The sequence below is a fragment of the Ostrea edulis genome, chromosome 6, assembly GCF_947568905.1.
Source record: "Ostrea edulis chromosome 6, xbOstEdul1.1, whole genome shotgun sequence".
Taxonomy (NCBI): Eukaryota; Metazoa; Mollusca; class Bivalvia; order Ostreida; family Ostreidae; genus Ostrea; species Ostrea edulis.
Genome location: NC_079169.1, coordinates 87,141,723 through 87,157,654, shown reverse-complemented (window position 1 = coordinate 87,157,654; position 15,932 = coordinate 87,141,723). Strand labels below are relative to the sequence as shown.

General features: G+C 35.3%; 1 protein-coding gene across 1 annotated transcript; it reads left to right on the top strand.

Moving 5' to 3' along the window:
• The first annotated feature begins 4,161 nt into the window (after positions 1 to 4,161).
• On the top strand, positions 4,162 to 8,001 carry LOC130047346 (uncharacterized). Its single transcript, XM_056142034.1, has one exon. The coding sequence runs from the start codon at positions 4,162 to 4,164 to the stop codon at positions 7,999 to 8,001; it is 3,840 nt and encodes a 1,279-aa protein (XP_055998009.1).
• Positions 8,002 to 15,932: the final 7,931 nt, after the last annotated feature.

Below are 15,932 nucleotides of genomic sequence, written 5' to 3'. Positions count from 1 at the left end.
GTCTGTCCATCTGTCCCTTTAACTTTGTCTTCGCAACTCCTCCTAAACCCTTTGAACAAAGAAAGATCACAATGTGTAGACGTGCATATTACAACGGGGAATGCTGTCCCACTATTTTTGAAGGAGTTACAGCTCTTGGACTTGGATTTATTTAATGCAAAATACATTGTTATAGCAGTTCCGACGAAATCCTTTTGTGGATAATTCTTTCTTGTTCAGATTCCTGGGTCAATAATGTATTCAGCGTATCATGTATTGGTTTAGTGGTGCCCTATTTCTGATACTTGAATCAGGGTTGGCAAAAAAGTGGTCAATATGAGTATTGACCAGTCCGGTGGTCAATACTGGTTAAAACCATTCCATACTGGTCGATTGAAAATTATTTGGTCATTATAGTCTGTGTTATTGGTTATTTTAAATATTTAAGTGGCCATTATCTTAATTATGGTAAATACTGGGATTCATAACATACACTATCAGTTTTATATGATATATCCTGGTGTCACCGGTTTTCGATAGTGCAGTACTATTTTTACATATTTAATATATTCAGCAATTTATTTCTCACCTGAATTTTATCTGTTCTAATCAATTTACTCTATCTAATACATATATGTTGATTTTTGTTTAAAACTATCAAAATCTAGGTAGCATTTCAACTTTCGTTAGATCCGCCATAATCAAATTTGTTTTGACTGACGTCACCTATTTTCGATAGTAAGTATGGCGCGCTGTTAGTGTTAAAACAACATTAAATAGAATGATTCTTTTATTCTTATTTTTTCGACCAAATTGATTACATTAAATAATGAACAAATAAAGCAACTTCAAACAATTTTAAATAGTGGTGAAGGTCCTGAAGACACACGCCCAATGTTATTACACCCATTCATCATATTTTAAATTTGTCTAGGGGACTTGGAAACATTTGGCAGTAACAATTCACCATGGACACTCATTCCATATTTTACCGACTGGAAAGCATTGCCCAAGGCCTCTGGATCATCATTCTTATAATTTCCTCTCTGGATGGAAAATATCTGCAAAGAAATAAACAAGAAATCAATAAAAACAAATTTGAAAACAGATTTTTTTTTTAAAAACGTATGGTAATATAACTATAATGCGTTTCCATACTGTTCTCTTGAACCGATAGTTCACCCAAAGAGAGGCTTATCTATTTTTAGAACACAACATTGAGTTTATTATCAGACGACAGCATAGGTGAATAGGACGCTGCTTTCAACGGAAAATAATCAGGTTTTCATTGTGGTTTTTTTGGCATTGGGAAAAATGGAGTAATATTAAATATTGTAAATGACTCTGTTGAATTGGGGAAGATGTAAAGGTTTGTGTTCAAATTCATTAGTTTAACTAGAACTACCTATTGTTTCAAATCTTCATTTTAACTGTTAGATAAACATTTGAGGAGGTGGGTTGGTGATGTTTTCATAACACTAACTGTCACACTGGTCATCCGTGGTCCCCCAGTATGCCAATTAACACCTGTCAACTATGCTCAGGTAATGTCCAGCTACCTTTTATTCTCATTCTGTCCAGGTACATGCAAAACGGGTCTGTCTCCAATTGTTAAGCTATGCTATCTGTGACCCTTGTATAGTACTGAAGATATTTCGGTCACAGTTTCAGCAAACCAAATGTATTAAACTCGTGAATCTAATGAAAATTATTAATCAGTAATTGATCCATATAATGAAAAGACTTAATTTATCTTTATCTCTGCAAGAAATGTACAAAAATAGGAAAGTGGACAGTTAAATCACAAGTGACCACTTGGGGAGTATTGACCGGGACAATTAAAACCACTGGTTAAAACTTGGGGTGGTTTTAACCGGCCAACCCTGATTTGAATTCTGTCACTGATAGGTTAGATTTCTAACTGATATATTAGTGTCAGATGTACATGTATATACACAACTTGGGGATCCAGGTTGGAACCTCAGAACCCCTTGCTTGTCGTAAGAGGCGACTAAATGGGGCGGTGTTTCGGATGAGACGGCAAAAACTGATGTCTCGTGTTACAGTAGGTGTGGCACGATAGAGTTCCCTCCCTGCTCAGTCTGTAAGCACCAAGCCCTTCAATGACAATGGTGATGTCTCGATATAAGTGAAATATTCTAGAGAGGGATGTTAAACAATATTTAATCAATCACAATGAGGTTTGTAGCATATGTACTACTTGATGTAAATTTTGATAAACAATGTTTCATTTTGTGTACATGTATATCTTTTGAGTTTGGAGTGCTGGTGGTATATAATGTATGTACAGTAGGATCAGAACAGATTAAGCAGTTTTATATGGTTTGTGACAAATTGTGTACACAAGAGATTGATAGTAGGTATGATTCAATGGATCACAATTGCTATTAGCTTGAAATGAATTTTAGTTCATGGTGTATGACAAAATAAAGGTGTATCAGAATTTCATTTGTTACACAATTCTCAAATGACATCTTGGTATTTCATAAAACTTTCAACTGCTACTTTTCTAATGAGAGAAATTTAAAGTTAATTTTGCAATATATTGTTAGGTCTAGTTTTTGGGGGGAGCATACAGTCGCCGTCATTCCTGTCTGTCCACCCGAGCTCATATCTCGTAAACCTTTCATCAGAAATTGATGTAAATGATCACAAATATTCCCTGGGACTAGAAAGGTCAAGGTCACTCAGAACATATACCTTATATGAGGAAAAAGTTCCTTATTTCAACAGTTTTTGAACAGGTATATGTATATGTTAATCACACAAATAAGTAATGCGTAAATAGGTCAGTCATTTTATAAAGATAAGTGTTACTCACCACCTTGTGTATGAAAAAAAAACTCAACATTTTAACAGTTATTTACCAGTGTGCTAGTCGCTAGTCATATCAAGTAGTTCATTGGTTAGGTGCAGTTCAGTTTTACTGATAATTCTTGTTTTGACACAACAGTTGTACATGTAAGCTTGAACATGTATTTAGTGACATGGCTGTGGTTAAGTTTGGACATGTCGTATTTAGTGACAAGGTTGTGGTTAAGTTTGAACATGTCGTATTTAGTGACATGGGTTTAGTTAAGTTTGAACATGTCGTATTTAGTGACATGGGTTTAGTTAAGTTTGAACATGTCGTATTTAGTGGCATGGGTTTAGTTAAGTTTGAACACGTCGTATTTAGTGACCTGGCTGTGGTTAAATTTCGACATGTTGTATTTAGTGACATGGCTGTGGTTAAGTTTGGACATGTCATATTTAGTGACATGGCTGTGGTTAAGTTTGAACATGTTGTATTTAGTGACATGGCTGTGGTTAACTTTGGACATGCTGTATTTAGTGGCATCGGTTTAGTTAAGTTTGGACATGTCATATTTAGTGACATGGCTGTGATTAAGTTTGGACATGTTGTATTTAGTGACATGGCTGTTGTTAAGTTTGAACATGTTGTATTTAGTGACATGGCTGTTGTTAAGTTTCGACATGCTGTATTTAGTGGCATGGGTTCAGTTAAGTTTGAACATGTTGTATTTAGTGACATGGCTGTGGTTAACTTTGGACATGTTGTATTTAGTGACATGGCTGTGGTTAAGTTTGAACATGTCGTATTTAGTGGCATGGGTTTAGTTAAGTTTGAACATGTTGTATTTAATGACATGGGTTTAGTTAAGTTTGAACATGTTGTATTTAGTGACATGGCTGTGGTTAACTTTGGACATGTTGTATTTAGTGACATGGCTGTGGTTAAGTTTGAACATGTCGTATTTAGTGACATGGGTTTAGTTAAGTTTGAACATGTTGTATTTAGTGACATGGCTGTGGTTTACTTTGGACATGTTGTATTTAGTCACATGGCTGTGGTTAAGTTTGAACATGTTGTATTTAGTGACATGGCTGTGGTTAACTTTGGACATGTTGTATTTAGTGACATGGCTGTGGTTAAGTTTGAACATGTTGTATTTAGTGACATGGGTTTAGTTAAGTTTGAACATGTCGTATTTAGTGACATGGCTGTGGTTAAGTTTGGACATGTTGTATTTAGTGATATGGCTGTGGTTAAGTTTGAACATGTTATATTTAGTGACATCGCTGTGGTTAAGTTTGAACATGTTGTATTCAGTGACATGGCTCACAGTGGTTAAGTTTGGACATGTTGTATTTAGTGACATGGCTGTGGTTAAGTTTGGACATGTTGTATTTAGTGACATGGCTGTGGTTAAGTTTGAACATGTTGTATTTAGTGACATGGCTGTTGTTAAGTTTGGACATGTTGTATTTAGTCACATGGCTGTGGTTAAGTTTGAACATGTTGTATTTAGTGACATGGCTGTGGTTAAGTTTGAACATGTTGTATTTAGTGACATGGCTGTGGTTAAGTTTCAACATGTTGTATTTAGTGACATGGGTTTAGTTAAGTTTGAACATGTCATATTTAGTGACATGGGTTTAGTTAAGTTTGAACATGTCGTATTTAGTGGCATGGGTTTAGTTAAGTTTGAACACGTCGTATTTAGTGACCTGGCTGTGGTTAAATTTCGACATGTTGTATTTAGTGACATGGCTGTGGTTAAGTTTGGACATGTCATATTTAGTGACATGGCTGTGGTTAAGTTTGAACATGTTGTATTTAGTGACATGGCTGTGGTTAACTTTGGACATGCTGTATTTAGTGGCATCGGTTTAGTTAAGTTTGGACATGTCATATTTAGTGACATGGCTGTGATTAAGTTTGGACATGTTGTATTTAGTGACATGGCTGTTGTTAAGTTTGAACATGTTGTATTTAGTGACATGGCTGTTGTTAAGTTTCGACATGCTGTATTTAGTGGCATCGGTTTAGTTAAGTTTGAACATGTTGTATTTAGTGACATGGCTGTGGTTAACTTTGGACATGTTGTATTTAGTAACATGGCTGTGGTTAAGTTTGAACATGTCGTATTTAGTGGCATGGGTTTAGTTAAGTTTGAACATGTTGTATTTAGTGACATGGGTTTAGTTAAGTTTGAACATGTTGTATTTAGTGACATGGCTGTGGTTAACTTTGGACATGTTGTATTTAGTGACATGGCTGTGGTTAAGTTTGAACATGTCGTATTTAGTGACATGGGTTTAGTTAAGTTTGAACATGTTGTATTTAGTGACATGGCTGTGGTTAACTTTGGACATGTTGTATTTAGTCACATGGTTGTGGTTAAGTTTGAACATGTTGTATTTAGTGACATGGCTGTGGTTAACTTTGGACATGTTGTATTTAGTGACATGGCTGTGGTTAAGTTTGAACATGTTGTATTTAGTGACATGGGTTTAGTTAAGTTTGAACATGTCGTATTTAGTGACATGGCTGTGGTTAAGTTTGGACATGTTGTATTTAGTGATATGGCTGTGGTTAAGTTTGAACATGTTATATTTAGTGACATGGCTGTGGTTAAGTTTGAACATGTTGTATTCAGTGACATGGCTGTGGTTAAGTTTGAACATGTTGTATTTAGTGACATGGCTGTGGTTAAGTTTGGACATGTTGTATTTAGTGACATGGCTGTGGTTAAGTTTGAACATGTTGTATTTAGTGACATGGCTGTGGTTAAGTTTGGACATGTTGTATTTAGTCACATGGCTGTGGTTAAGTTTGAACATGTTGTATTTAGTGACATGGCTGTGGTTAAGTTTGAACATGTTGTATTTAGTGACATGGCTGTGGTTAAGTTTCAACATGTTGTATTTAGTGACATGGGTTTAGTTAAGTTTGAACATGTCATATTTAGTGACATGGGTTTAGTTAAGTTTGAACATGTCGTATTTAGTGGCATGGGTTTAGTTAAGTTTGAACACGTCGTATTTAGTGACCTGGCTGTGGTTAAATTTCGACATGTTGTATTTAGTGACATGGCTGTGGTTAAGTTTGGACATGTCATATTTAGTGACATGGCTGTGGTTAAGTTTGAACATGTTGTATTTAGTGACATGGCTGTGGTTAACTTTGGACATGCTGTATTTAGTGGCATCGGTTTAGTTAAGTTTGGACATGTCATATTTAGTGACATGGCTGTGATTAAGTTTGGACATGTTGTATTTAGTGACATGGCTGTTGTTAAGTTTGAACATGTTGTATTTAGTGACATGGCTGTTGTTAAGTTTCGACATGCTGTATTTAGTGGCATCGGTTTAGTTAAGTTTGAACATGTTGTATTTAGTGACATGGCTGTGGTTAACTTTGGACATGTTGTATTTAGTAACATGGCTGTGGTTAAGTTTGAACATGTCGTATTTAGTGGCATGGGTTTAGTTAAGTTTGAACATGTTGTATTTAGTGACATGGGTTTAGTTAAGTTTGAACATGTTGTATTTAGTGACATGGCTGTGGTTAACTTTGGACATGTTGTATTTAGTGACATGGCTGTGGTTAAGTTTGAACATGTCGTATTTAGTGACATGGGTTTAGTTAAGTTTGAACATGTTGTATTTAGTGACATGGCTGTGGTTAACTTTGGACATGTTGTATTTAGTCACATGGCTGTGGTTAAGTTTGAACATGTTGTATTTAGTGACATGGCTGTGGTTAACTTTGGACATGTTGTATTTAGTGACATGGCTGTGGTTAAGTTTGAACATGTTGTATTTAGTGACATGGGTTTAGTTAAGTTTGAACATGTCGTATTTAGTGACATGGCTGTGGTTAAGTTTGGACATGTTGTATTTAGTGATATGGCTGTGGTTAAGTTTGAACATGTTATATTTAGTGACATGGCTGTGGTTAAGTTTGAACATGTTGTATTCAGTGACATGGCTGTGGTTAAGTTTGAACATGTTGTATTTAGTGACATGGCTGTGGTTAAGTTTGGACATGTTGTATTTAGTGACATGGCTGTGGTTAAGTTTGAACATGTTGTATTTAGTGACATGGCTGTGGTTAAGTTTGGACATGTTGTATTTAGTCACATGGCTGTGGTTAAGTTTGAACATGTTGTATTTAGTGACATGGCTGTGGTTAAGTTTGAACATGTATTTAGTGACATGGCTGTGGTTAAGTTTCAACATGTTGTATTTAGTGACATGGCAGTGGTTAAGTTTCGACATGTTGTATTTAGTGACATGGCTGTGGTTAACTTTCAACATGTTGTATTTAGTGACATGGGTTTAGTTAAGTTTGAACATGTCGTATTTAGTGGCATGGGTTTAGTTAAGTTTGAACATGTCGTATTTAGTGACATGGGTTTAGTTAAGTTTGAACATGTCGTATTTAGTGGCATGGGTTTAGTTAAGTTTGAACACGTCGTATTTAGTGGCATGGGTTTAGTTAAGTTTGAACATGTCGTATTTAGTGGCATGGGTTTAGTTAAGTTTGAACATGTCGTATTTAGTGACATGGGTTTAGTTAAGTTTGAACATGTTGTATTTAGTGACATGGCTGTGGTTAACTTTGGACATGTTGTATTTAGTGACATGGCTGTGGTTAAGTTTGAACATGTTGTATTTAGTGATATGGCTGTGGTTAACTTTGGACATGTTGTATTTAGTGACATGGCTGTGGTTAAGTTTGAACATGTTGTATTTAGTGACATGGGTTTAGTTAAGTTTGAACATGTCGTATTTAGTGACATGGCTGTGGTTAAGTTTGGACATGTTGTATTTAGTGATATGGCTGTGGTTAAGTTTGAACATGTTATATTTAGTGACATCGCTGTGGTTAAGTTTGAACATGTTGTATTCAGTGACATGGCTGTGGTTAAGTTTGAACATGTTGTAGTTAGTGACATGGCTGTGGTTAAGTTTGGACATGTTGTATTTAGTGACATGGCTGTGGTTAAGTTTGAACATGTTGTATTTAGTGACATGGCTGTGGTTAAGTTTGGACATGTTGTATTTAGTCACATGGCTGTGGTTAAGTTTGAACATGTTGTATTTAGTGACATGGCAGTGGTTAAGTTTGAACATGTTGTATTTAGTGACATGGCTGTGGTTAAGTTTCAACATGTTGTATTTAGTGACATGGCAGTGGTTAAGTTTTGACATGTTGTATTTAGTGACATGGCTGTGGTTAAGTTTCAACATGTTGTATTTAGTGACATGGGTTTAGTTAAGTTTGAACATGTCATATTTAGTGGCATGGGTTTAGTTAAGTTTGAACATGTCGTATTTAGTGACATGGGTTTAGTTAAGTTTGAACATGTCGTATTTATTGGCATGGGTTTAGTTAAGTTTGAACATGTCGTATTTAGTGGCATGGGTTTAGTTAAGTTTGAACATGTTGTATTTAGTGACGTGGCTGATTAAGTTTGGACATGTTGTATTTAGTGACATGGTTGTGGTTAACTTTGGACATGTCGTATTTAGTGACATCGCTGTCGTTAAGTTTGAACATGTTGTATTTAGTGACATGGCTGTGGTTAAGTTTGAACATGTTGTATTTAATGACATGGCTGTGGTTAAGTTTGAACATATTGTATTCAGTGACATGGCTGTGGGTAAGTTTGAACATGTTGTATTTAGTCACATGGCTGTGGTTAAGTTTGAACATGTTGTATTTAGTGACATGGCTGTGGTTAAGTTTATACATTTTGTATTTAGTGACATGGTGTGGTTAAGTTTGAACATGTTGTATTTAGTGACGTGGCTGTGGTTAAGTTTCAACATATTGTATTCAGTGACATGGCTGTGGTTAAGTTTATACATGTTGTATTTAGTGACATGGTTGTGGTTAAGTTTATACATTTTGTATTTAGTGACATGATTTGGATATGTTGTATTTAGTGACATGGCTGTGGTTAAGTTTGGACATGTTGTATTTAGTGACATGGCTGTGGTTAAGTTTGGATATGTTGTATTTAATGACATGGCTGTGGTTAAGTTTGAACATGTTGTATTTAGTGACATGTCTGTGGTTAAGTTTATACATGTTGTATTTAGTGACATGGCTGTGGTTAAGTTTGAACATGTCGTATTTAGTGACATGGCAGTGGTTAAGTTTATACATGTTGTATTTAGTGACATGGCTTTGGTTAAGTTTGAACATGTTGTATTTAATGACATGGCTGTGGTTAAGTTTGAACATATTGCATTCAGTGACATGGCTGTGGTTAAGTTTGAACATGTTGTATTTAATGACATGGCTGTGGTTAACTTTGGACATGTTGTATTTAGTGACATGGCTGTGGTTAAGTTTATACATTTTGTATTTAGTGACATGGTTGTGGTTAACTTTGAACATGTTGTATTTAATGACATGGCTGTGGTTAAGTTTGAACATATTGTATTCAGTGACATGGCTGTGGTTAAGTTTGAACATATTGTATTCAGTGACATGGCTGTGGTTAAGTTTGAACATGTTGTATTTAGTGACATGGTTGTGGTTAACTTTGGACATGTTGTATTTAGTCACATGGCTGTGGTTAAGTTTGGACATGTTGTATTTAGTGACATGGCTGTGGTTAAATTTGGACATGTCGTATGTAGTGACATGGCTGTGGTTATAAGTTTAACATGTCGTATTTAGTGACACAGCTGTGATTAAGTTTATACATTTTGTATTTAGTGACATGGCTGTGGTTAAGTTTGAACATGTTTTATTTAGTGACATGGCTGTGATTAAGTTTGGACATGTTGTATTTAGTGACATGGCTGTGGTTAAGTTTATACATTTTGTATTTAGTGACATGGCTGTGGTTAAGTTTGGACATGTTTTATTTAGTGACATGACTGTGATTAAGTTTGGACATGTTGTATTTAGTGACATGGCTGTGGTTAAGTTTCGACATGTTGTATTTAGTGACATGGCTGTGGTTAAGTTTCAACATGTTGTATTTAGTGACATGACAGTGGTTAAGTTTCGACATGTTGTATTTAGTGACATGGCTGTGGTTAAATTTATACATGTTGTATTTAGTGACATGGCTGTGGTTAAATTTGGAAATGTATTTAGTGACATGGCAGTGAAGCTTGTTATAACTTGGAACAGGTAGTTTTAGGATCACCTTAGACTTTTGCTCTGTGAGCTTGTATGGCAATATGATAACATGCAGTATCCATTAACTTCTTGTGCCCCCGCCAGAAAGTGGTCGCTTCCATTTTTTTTTGTTCTTCCGCAACGCCATGTTTTCCAGACTTTTTTTTCTAAACGCCTTGAGATATTGAATTGAGTTTTGATATGCGGTTGTATATTGATGAGTTACAGATAGTGATTGAATTTTGTTCCGGTTCATTGATTGTTGATGGTGTTGTGCCCCTTTAATGTAGAAAAATTACTGTTGCAGCTAGTTTTCCGGACTTTTTTTTTTCTAAAAGCCTTGAGATATTTAACTGATTTTTTGTATGCAGATGTATATTGATGAGCAGGGTCGGATCCAGGAATTGTAGTTAGGGGGCGCAACTTTTTATGAAGCAGTGACTCCATGGCAAAGCCCTGGTGAGGGTCCAGGGGAGAAGCCCTCGGAAGCTCCTGGATTTTATAAGGCTTGAAATATCTCTCTTATGTAGTAATTTTTACTATTTTCTGACATTTTTGATAAGGTAAAATAATTAAAATGACGCAAATTTTAAGGGTTTTTGGAAAAAATGTCATTTATTTCTCCGAGAGTGGAAGAAATTATTGCTTCTTTTATCGTTTACATTTTTCTAAACAAGAGACCACGATTTACTTTAAATTTGAAAATTTTAGAAGGGGGGGGGGGGCGCCAGTTGAAAAAGATAGACACTATGTAAACAATTGGCGACCCATATCATTATTGAATGTCGACTACACAATTGGTTCTAGTGCCATAGCGAATGGTTTAAAGAAAGAACTAACAACTATTATAAGTGACGCTCAGTAGGGTTTTATAAAGGGACATTTTATTGGTGAAAACACTAGGGTTTTGTATGATTTGATTGATTATCTAAAAAAGCAAAATCAGCCAGGGCTGTTATTATTAGATTTTGAAAAGCATTAGATTCATTTGAATGGGATTTTATTATGTCTCCACTCTTTCAGGGGGAGATATATTGGTTTTTGTACTTTTCGTCCGTGTGTCTGTCACAATATCTTGTGAACTCTTTTCTTATATAGCTTGTCGAATAGATTTGAAACTTTGTACAATGCTTCATTGCCATTTGTAGATGTGCTTACTGTCAGGAAAGGAGGATCCAATTATTTTCCTAAAATTCCGTCCGTCTGTCTGTCAGTCACAAAATCTTGTGAACACTTCTCCTATATGGCTTATTGGATAGACTTGATACTTTGTACAATGCTTCATTGTCATTTGTAGATATGCATATTGGTGGGACAGGAGGATCCAATTATTTACCTAAAATTTATAGTGGATCTAAGAGGGTGAAGGATGTAAAATAGCTTGTGAACACTTCCCCTATGTGGCTTATCAGATACATGTAGATTTGAAACTTTGTACAATGCTTCATTGCCATTGTTAGATGTACATATTGTCGGGACAGGAGAATCCAGTTATTTTCCTAAAAGTTATAGTGGATCTAAGATGGGTGGAGGATGTTAAAATAGGTTGTGAACGCTTCTCCTATATGGCTTTTCCGATAGACCTGACATTTTGTACAATAGTTCAATGCCATTTGTAGATGTGCATATTGTAAGGACAGGGGGTCCAATTGGTATCCTTAAAGTTATAGTAGATCTGGAGGGTGTAAAATAGTTTGTGAACACTTCTCCTATGTGGTTTATCGGAGTTCATGCTCATGCTTTGTCCTCCACACCATGCAATACATTAAGGGGAGGAGGTTTCATTTGGAGCACTTCCAATTTGGGGAGCTGGGGAGACATTTGCTTTTCATAAAAACAATCTCTAGTTGTAAAGGCATCAATTTTGGGGAATCTATTGTAAAATGGTTTACTCTCTACACCTCTAGTACCAGTTACATTAACAATGGAAATTTATCTCAATTCTTCAGTCTTGAAGGAGGCTGTAGACAAGGAGATCCATTGGCACTATATACAGTATCTTTATCATTACAGTAGAACTGTTGGCAATAGCACTTTAAAAAAGCGAAATATTACGGGTATAACTGTGTCTGGAAGAGAAAACAAATTAGGCTAGAATACGGAGGACTCTTTTTTAACGTTAGATGGCAGTGAAAAATCACTGAGAGAATCTATGAGAGTTATTGATATGTTTAGAATGATTTCCGGACTACGTTTAAATATTTCAAAATCACAAGCAATTTGGTTGTGCAGCAAATCAGGTTCGACTGAAACTTTGTGTAATGATATGAAAATAAAATGGGAAAATAGCAATTTTAAGCTTCTCGGAATAGTATTTACAAAACATCAATCTAAATTCGATGGCTTTAAAAAAAAAATTGCCAGGTTTGTGGACTAAACGAGATTTAATTCCAATAGGCAAAATCACAATTATTAAAACTTTAGCTCCCCCAAAGCTCATGCACTTATTTTCAGCATTGTCTGACCCACCTAAACAACTACTTGTAAAGTACCAGGAGAGTCAGAACGTAATCAAAATCTTCCTTTTATGGTGTTTCACTGGTTGAATGAATTTCTAAGCATCCCCGCGTGATTCTTTTTTCAAACCACAATCCTTGAGGTCATACGGTGACACAATAGGATTTGAATTCTTACCTTGCAATTTACAGGTTATTGTTTGTTTTTAAATCTAAAATATCATAATGACCACAGGGTTAGCGTTTGTTCAATGACAATGGTGAGGCCTCGGGGGTGGGTGGGGGTATTTTAAGTATAACACGGGGAAATGTATATGCTCCGGAGAGCGATGTGGCCTATGGACCTTTTGTTATCGTATACAGTTATCCCCTAACATTAACATCAAGCGGTAAACTTTTCTTCCGTGACCATTGACCATGAAGAGCATCAGGATCCTCAGAAAAAATGCTTCCATTGTGAACAATTAAACACGGATAAAATGTTACAATGAATTTCTCACATGGCCAATAATCACTAGTATCATAGCCGTCAAATTCATAATAATAATATATAATAAGACCTTTATTTAACCAGGATTACATATTTAGCGATAACGCTAGTTTTCAATATGGTCCTGCATATAACATACATACAGACAGATATTAGTAAAATAAACAGAGATTAAAAGAAGTAGAATACATATAAACTTAAGAAATAATTATGAATGTAAGATAAATAGAATACAAAATGAAGCTTAAAAAGTATGGTGATAATCTCTAAGATAATTTCTCTTAAAACACGCAACACTCGTTGAGTTTCTTATGTTTTGACTCAAGGCATTCCACACTGTGCTCCCTGAAATGCTGAAAGATCTTCTATAATATTCTGTTTTTGCCCTGGGTATATACAAAATATTTGAATAAGAATTTCTAGTTTGCCTCTGACTGACTTCTGATACATATTTAAAAACATTTAAATAATATGGCATTAAACCATGTAAAACTTTATACACTAAATTGACTTTTCTATAGACAAAGTAATCTGATAGAGGCAACCAGTTAAGTTCTGTAAACATGACATTAGATGGTGTTTCAAAATTTCTGATGTTAAGAATTACCCTTGCAGCTCGTTTTTGCAATATAAAAAGCTTATTCACATTTTCAGCATTTCTTGGATTGCTCCATATAGTTCAACAATATGTAAAATGTGGAAAAATCATAGTATTAAAAATCTTCAGCAGCGCATCGTTTGGCATAAAATATCTTATTCTTCTTAAAATGCCAATTCTCTTGGAAATCTTGTTCATAAGTGATTCTATATGACTTTTCCAGGACAAAGTTTCATCAATAATAATACCAAGTAATTTTGACTCCTGAACACATTCTATGACATGGTTATTTATCACTAAATTTAATTTTCGATACTTTGATAATTTTTGTGCCGATCCAATAAGCATACATTGAGTTTTAGACAGGTTTAAGCTTAATTTATTTTCCTTAATCCACATTATACTGCGCTGAAGATCTTCATACATCTTTGACTCAATATTTTCCACTGACTTATCTGTTACATCTTGTGAAGTATCATCTGCATACATATTTACATGAGAATGTTTCAGTGCTTGTGGATAGTCATTAATATACAGGATAAAAAACAATGGGCCTAAAATAGAGCCTTGCGGAACTCCAATGGTTACATTTCTTTCCTCCGATAAATTGCCTTTCCAAATAACTCTCTGTGTACGATTTGTTAGATATGATTTAAACCATTCAAAAGTATCATTGCATATGCCAAATGACTTGAGTTTGTGTAATAAAACCTTGTGATTTATAGTGTCAAATGCTTTCCGTAAGTCTATAAAAATTACACCAGTAAGTTTACCTTCATCAATATTTTTAAGCCATCTATCTACTAGAGAAATAAGAGTACTTTCACATGAGTGTTTTGGCCTAAAACCAGACTGACAATCTGTAATTAGAGAATTTACTGACAAATACTCATAAAATGAATTAAAAACATGCCTTTCTAAAATTTTGCTCACACAAGGTAAAATGGATACAGGCCGATAGTTATTAACTAGACATTCATCCCCTGATTTAAAAAGTGTTAAACATCTTTTTCTAATTTTCTAAAATTTAAAGAGTTGAGACAATAGCGATATATTCGGAGAATGACCCACAATGCGGATTTTACATTGACTGTCTACAATTAAATACTTTTCCTGTTCATTGTATTTGTTCCGTGAACAGGACACGCCAGTACACAATGAACGTGGTAAATCTTGTATAGGCTGTCTTATGAGATACCGAGCGCTCGGATCATGGACATGACAATGCAGGCAATGTCTTACTGGAGCAACGTGCCGTATGACGGGAACAGCGGAGGATTTTTCCTGGTTCGACTGAGTTATGGCTACTGTCTGGACTTCCTGCAGTTTGTATCCGTTGTTTTGGTCAACAAATTAACATTCTGGCCTTTTGTGTATATATACATGGTGTTTGTGATAACGTGTACGTGTATATTCTTCTACGTCGTGCCCGCTGATTTTGCTACAGATGCGGAAGCGGTAGTAACGTTACTATTCTTCAAATCAACGTCATTTACAAATTCCGCATATATTTTCATGCGCCTGCGCATACATGCAGATCGGCGTCCTTTCAACGTTGTACTCCTGACGGTGACTCTTTTTGACGCCATTATTAACTTGACCCAAGCTCTTCACTGCTACTGGATCATACTGGTTTCGAAAGATGGTATGACAACATACTTAGCCTAGTTCATGCTTCAGTGACGTGATAGCTGCATGTACCAATTTTATATAAATCACGAGCCGACCCAGGAATTCGCACTCTATTCAAGAATCAATTTTGACATTACAAAATGTGTTAAAACCTATCGATTGATTATCAGTCAAAAGTATGGATTGTTTTGTCTTCTATTGAAATGGGAAATGACGTCTATTAAGGGTTTCTGGTAAAATCATATAATGTTTATAAAAATATTGCAAGGTGCACGTTGTGAAGCTTTTCCAAACATGCTGTAAAATGAGCGCTCAAATTTATGTAAATATTCCAATTCATTGCCCTATTGGAAATCGTCAATAAGACCAGCTCCAAAATGTTGCTATTAGCATTGTATGTGCCGCGCTGGCTAATGATGCGTTAGACTTTGTAGTAAATTGAAATGCTGGTGAGATTCAGATTTCTGGAATGAAATGTTGTTTTTGACGCCAAGTGCCAGAATACCCGTTAGATTGAGCTTCCCTGTCATACAATTTACTTCAAACAAACTCAAAGATCATAAATCAACAACAATTCCATCCTCACCTTTGGGAATATGATTTTGTCTCGACAACGCTATTTTACAGAATTTTTCACATTAAGTGTTTTATGCAAACTTTTGAAAACAAATGATGATTATTTTTCATGATGATTAACACGTCTCTTTAGACTTGCTAGGGATTCACTGAAACTGCATCTGCTGTGGGGCCCTGTAACAATCCATTTGTACGTCCTCGATAATTATATGCTTTAATACAGATGTATTTACTCCGATAAAGTGA

What these genes read in the sequence shown, in the direction of transcription:
- LOC130047346 (XM_056142034.1), top strand. Translation starts at nt 4,162, where the DNA reads ATGGCTGTGGTTAAGTTTGGACATGTTGTATTTAGTGACATGGCTGTG.